Genomic DNA, 6,000 nt, shown 5'->3' with positions numbered 1-6,000 from the left:
TGAGTTCAACAATGAATAGTGGCAATAAATATCCACAAGACAACATTTTTTTCCCCTTATTGTTAGGCTATTTGATGTCCTTTTTATAAAAAGTGTATAAATAGTAGCCAAATACTGTATACTGTAGGTAGAAGATCCTCCCGTTTATGATAGTTTTTAATTAAATAGTGTGTGATAAGGACATACAGGTGTGTGAACAGGTGATTAGAATGCAGGTGATTGGGATCTGGAGAGTGAGCTGCGTTCAGGGGATCTACGTGTTTGAGAGTGTGAGTTGGAAGCAGACGTTACAATATAGGAAAAAATAATAATCCGCTACTGCTGGCTGGGTATTCCTGTGGTTCACCTCAATAGTCTGATTTGTCTTACTCTTCTCGTCGTTGCATCCATAACTCTGTACTGATTAACACATGCTTCATTTTGTACGTTTCCAAATAATAATTTTAGTTAATGAAACACTTTTTGTCAGAAAATAAACACATATAAATTACCAACTGCGTTACCCACTCTAGTCAGCAGATGGCAATGTGCGTCTTTCAGGCGATGCTGCTAGTCTGACGTATAATCTAGTGGACGGGACGATTGTTCAACAACAACAAAATCTGGTCAACCATCTCGGTAGCTTGCTAGCCAACATAGCCGAAATATTGGAGCTCTTTAGACGCTTTCGGTGATTATTAGCCACTGTGTTTGAAACATTTCCGTCTTATCTACTAGTTGCCCCATTTAATTGCAATTGTTGTTGTTAGTCAGCTAACTTTACTGTCTGGTTACAGTAGAACTAGGCTAGTCGCTAGCTAACTAACATCATCGACCATGAGCTCACTAATGTACTACCCCCCTGCTAAAAAAGAGGTCTGTTGGACGGAGAAAGAAACTATCGTGAAAGTGGAGAACGAAGAAGAAGCCATCACCGTAAAAAAAGAGGTAGAGGGTGAGTCTGTTACAGTGAAAGATGAAGAGAAAGAAGTTGCAGTGAAAGAAGAGAACGAAGCTTTCCAAGTGAAAGAGGAGGACGTTACTGTGAAAGAAGACAAAGAGGAAAATAAAAATGAGGATGCCGTTTTTGGAGTTAATGAGGAAGAGAATGATATGACTGTCGCAGTGAAGGAAGAGGAATACGTTTTTGGAGTGAAGGAGGGGGAGATTACTGTCACATTGGAGGAGGAGACTGGCGATCTGATTAGCACCAGTAAGTACTGTCTCAAAAACTTTGCAGTTGTTGAATGTGTGGTTTAAAAGGGTCATTCTACTGACGTTTTACTGTACTATTTTGTTAAAGCTACAAAGAGTGGGGACCACCAACAAAACATAACAATGTATCAAATACATACAAAATAGCACTTTATGCTTTCTATGATAAAGGTAGCTATCATATTTGAATTCCTGCACACTGTATGAATATAATAGTTGTTTATTCATACTAGTTTAATTTCTATGTACCAAAACGAGGGTAATGTTCATAGAATATTACACATGCTACGTGTTAGAATAAAGCCAATACCAGACTTGGTTTTCATCTGTTGCAGTTTGTCTTTGTTGTAGTGAAAAAACTGGCCTCAGACTATTGAGGAATCTGATTTGGATTAAACCTCACAGGAAGACAGGTTTATCATATGAATGTTTCATTCAGGGTCATATTCATTAGTGCACAACGTAGCAAAACGTTTTGCAACTTAAAAGGAGAACAAGCATTTCTTATTAGACAAGATCAGGTAGTTGCCCCCCCTCCATTTCGGTCTGTTTGCTTCCGTTTACACAACCCTGATCTCTCTGGAGTCATTCTACCTTACAAAAGCACAAGAAATAGGATTTCGACCCCCACCATCTCAGATTGTTCTGAATTAGGTTATGTTGTTAGAAACAGACAAGTTTAGCATTCCTGAAACCATTTATTTTGTTTAAATATAATATGATCTCTGAGGAATCAAATCAAATGTTATTGGTCACATACACATATTTAGCAGATGTTATTGCGGGTGTAGCGAAATGCCTGTGTTCCTAGCTCCAACAGTGCAGTAGTATCTAACAATTCACAACAATACACAAATCTAAAAGTAAAAGAATGGAATTAAGAAATATATAAATATTAGGACAAGCAATGTTGGAGTGGCATTGACTAAATACAGTTGAATAGAATACAGTATATACATATGAGATGAGTAAAGCAATATGTAAACATTATTAAAGTGACTATTGTTCCATTCCTTAAAGTGGCCACTGATTTCTAGTCTATGCCTATAGGCAGAAGCCTCTAATGTGCTAGTGATGACTGTTTAACAGTTTGATGGTCTTGAGATAGAAGCTGTTTTTCAGTCTCTTGGTCCCAGCTTTGATGCACCTGTACTGACCTCGCCTTCTGCACGATAGCGGGGTGAACAGACTGTGGCTCGGGTGGTTGATGTCCTTGATGATCTTTTTGCCTGTGACATCGGGTGCTGTAGGTGTCCTGGAGGGCAAGCAATGTGCCCCCGGTGTTGTGTTGTGCAGATCGTACCACCCTCTGGAGAGCCCTGCGGTTATGGGCGGTGCAGTTGCTGTACCAAGCGGTGATACAGCCCGGCAGGATGCTCTCAATTGTGCATCTGTAAAAGTTTCTGAGGGTCTTAGGGGCCAACCTGAATTTCTTCAGCCTCTTGAGTTTGAAGAGGCACTGTTGCGCCTTCTTTACCACAATGTCTGTGTGGGTGGACCATTTCAGATTGTTAGTGATGTGTACGCCGAGGAACTTGAAGCTTTCCACCTTCTCCACTGCGGTTCTGTCGATGTGGATAGAGGCGTGCTTCCTCTGCTTTTTCCTAAAGTCCACAATCAGCTAATTGATTGCACCCAAATTGATTCCACACAAATTGGCCATATTAATTTATGCAATTCTTATCTTATAATCTTAAATAAATATAGTACCTAACATCTGATTTGCCAATGAGTAAGACATGAGGAATCCAATAAAATGATCAATAGCCCTCCCCCAACAACCAGTATACAGTATCAGTTCTCTATCTCTGACAAGTAGTATGGAGCTCCAGCTTGAAGTATTGCTTTTTCAACCTTCGTAATGTATCCCCTGTGAATCTGGTGATGTTTTTCCCTCTGTTCAGAGAAATTAGCCATTGAAGTTGCTTGCATTCTTTACCGTAAATATGTTTGAAAGTACCATGTTTTGCACATTAGAGGCCACTGTTCCTTCTACTGCCACCACACCCTTTTATCCATTTAGCTTGTCTCTTGTGTTTATTAAATGGATCATCACATTTTCTTTGCAACTTTGGGTGAAAAAACAATAGCTTTGGCTCATTTCTCAGAGATCAAATTATATTTAAAAAATATATGTTTCAAGAATGCTAAACTTATCTGTTTCTAACCACAGAAACGATTTCAGGACAATCTGAGATGGTGGGCGACATGGCTTGCTGAAATGACATGGAAAGACCCTCTGTTTAACTAAATACTCTGTTTTACTTTGGCAGGGGAGAGACCAGGCTCTTACTCTGAAAGTGGGACGAGTCCCTCAGAGGAACCAGACCCAGAGACGTCCAAACCAGCAAGACCACATCACTGCTTTCAGTGTGGAAAGAGATTTATCCAGTTAGGGCACCTGAAAGAACATAAGAGAATGCACACAGGGGAGAAGCCTTACCACTGCTCCCAATGTGAAAAGAGATTTTCCTCATCAGGGTCCCTGAAATCACACGAGAGAACACACTCAGGAGAGAAGCCTTTCCAATGCTCCCAGTGTGGAAAGAGTTTTACCCGGTTAGGGAGCCTGAAAAAACATGAGAGAATACACACAGGAGAGAAGCCCTATCAATGTGCTGAGTGTGTAAAGAGTTTTAGCTGGTTAGAGCATCTAGAAGAACATAAAAGAATACACTCATGTGAAAAGCCCTACCAATGCTCCCAATGTGGAAATAGTTTTACCCGGTTAGGGCATCTGGAAGAACATACAAGAATACACTCAGGAGAGAAACCCTACCAATGCTCCCAGTGTGGCAAGAGTTTTACCCGGTTAGGGAGCCTGAAAAAACACGAGAGAATACACTCAGGAGAGAAGCCCTACCAATGCTCCCAGTGTGGAAAGAGTTTTACCCAGTTAGGGAACCTAAAAGACCATAAGAGAATACACACAGGAGAGAAGCCTTTCCATTGCTCTCAGTGTGGAAAGGGTTTTACCCAAGCAGGGTACCTGAAGTCACATAAGAGGACACACACAGGAGAAAAGCCTTACCATTGTTCCCAGTGTGGAAATCACTTCTCCACATCAAGTAACCTGAAAAAACATGAACGGATACACTCAGTAGAGAAGCCATTCCACTGTTTTCATTGTGAAAAGACTTTTAAGAAGTTAGGGAAACTGAAACAACATGAGCAAAGACACACAAGCGAGAAACCTATTTCAACTGCTCCTCCTGTGGATTGAAATGTACCTGTTTAAAGCAACTGCAATCACATAAAATAATCCACACTAGAGAGAAAATGTATCAATGCTCCCAGTAGCTAGGTTTCCATCCAATTTGTGACAGATTTTCATGCGAATATTCAAAAATATGCATGAAAATATTCACATTTTCCCAACAGAGGTGCATTTCCATCAAACTGACTTGTTGCAAATAAAAAGCTATATTTGATGACATAGTGCACATAAAAAGCACTAAGTCGTATAACTTTTAATTTAGGCCTACCAAATAAATAAAAAAATGTAATGTTTCCATCCCATTTTTATCTCTATCTCAAGATCATTTTTATTTGTCAATTGGCAGCCAAGCACCGATCATCATGTCGCCAGCATACAAATTAAGACACACAATATTTATTGGACAGCATCAAGCTCATCACCGTGCACTTTCACCACCATGGGAATTCAATCATAACTTATTTCATGTGTAGCCTAATAAATTGCATGCTTTTTGAAGTCGTGATGCACAACATATCATCATGTCACTGCAACTTTGCTTCGACATGATGGTTATTCTATCAATATTTGTGCATAAAAGTGTTTTCACCAGAATTGTTCCGTAGTTAATTTTACAGACACAAAAAATCCCACCAAGTTGAACAAACAAGTTGTCCATCGGAATTTATGAAATTGTACCAACACTCCCTGTTTCTATCACATCTGTTTTGAATTTGTTTTTATATGGCATGACTTTACTCGCATAAAAATATTGGATGAAAACATTGTTAGTGTGGAGTTATATTTACCCAGTTAGGGAACCTGAAAGACCATGAGGTAATAAACACAGGGGAGATGCCTTACCACTGCTCCCAGTGTGGGATGGAATATATCACATCAAATGGACTTCAAGTTCATGAGAAAACACATATGCTGCTCCCACACTTATCACATATTTTTGACTGAGAAATTGTGCTTTTGTTGATGTCACATGAAATCAAATTGTATAAAGCTGACTTAAAAATGCAGCTGTATTTTATTTATTTTTTAAACATGAACTAAATATGGAGTATGTCAGTTTGAATGTCAGTTTGAACGGCCTCCCGCTGTCTTATTTTATTGAGTTTCAATGGACTGTGTCATTCCAGTGTGTGTGCATAAAGTCGGTGTAAGAGAGTTAGTGCAAAAAAGGGTCAATGCAAATAGTCCGGGTAGCCATATCATGAACTGTTCAGTAGTCTTATGGCTTGGGGTTAGAAGCTGTTCAGGTGGCTTTTTGTCCCAGACTTTACACTCTGGTTCCCCTTGCTGTACGGTAGCAGGGTGTCACGGTCTTCCTCCTCTTCATCTGAAGAGGAGAGGCGAGAAGGATCAGAGGACCAATACGCGGCGTGGTGTGTGTTCATAGTGAATTTTAATAAAGAGAACACTGAACACTATACAAAAGAGTAACAAAAAAACAATAAACCAAATACGACCGTGAAGCTACAAAATGAGACCTGTGCTGACACAAGCCACTAACATAGACAATCACCCACAAACAAACAGTGCAACCCAGGCTACCTAAGTATGATTCTCAATCAGAGACAACTAATGACACCTGCCTCTGA

General features: G+C 39.8%; 1 protein-coding gene across 1 annotated transcript; it reads left to right on the top strand.

The window, feature by feature from the left end:
- The first annotated feature begins 563 nt into the window (after positions 1 to 563).
- LOC110502461 (uncharacterized) lies at positions 564 to 5,173 on the top strand. The gene is made up of 2 exons (XM_021580487.3): positions 564 to 1,192; positions 3,468 to 5,173. The coding sequence occupies exons 1-2, from the start codon at positions 817 to 819 to the stop codon at positions 4,415 to 4,417; spliced, it is 1,326 nt and encodes a 441-aa protein (XP_021436162.2). The 5' UTR covers positions 564 to 816; the 3' UTR covers positions 4,418 to 5,173.
- Positions 5,174 to 6,000: the final 827 nt, after the last annotated feature.

Source organism: Oncorhynchus mykiss, chromosome 23 (assembly GCF_057628025.1).
Source record: "Oncorhynchus mykiss isolate SJ-2025 chromosome 23, ASM5762802v1, whole genome shotgun sequence".
Lineage (NCBI taxonomy): Eukaryota > Metazoa > Chordata > Actinopteri > Salmoniformes > Salmonidae > Oncorhynchus > Oncorhynchus mykiss.
Note: the sequence above shows the minus strand (reverse complement) of the source record. Positions and strands in the feature narration are given on the sequence as shown.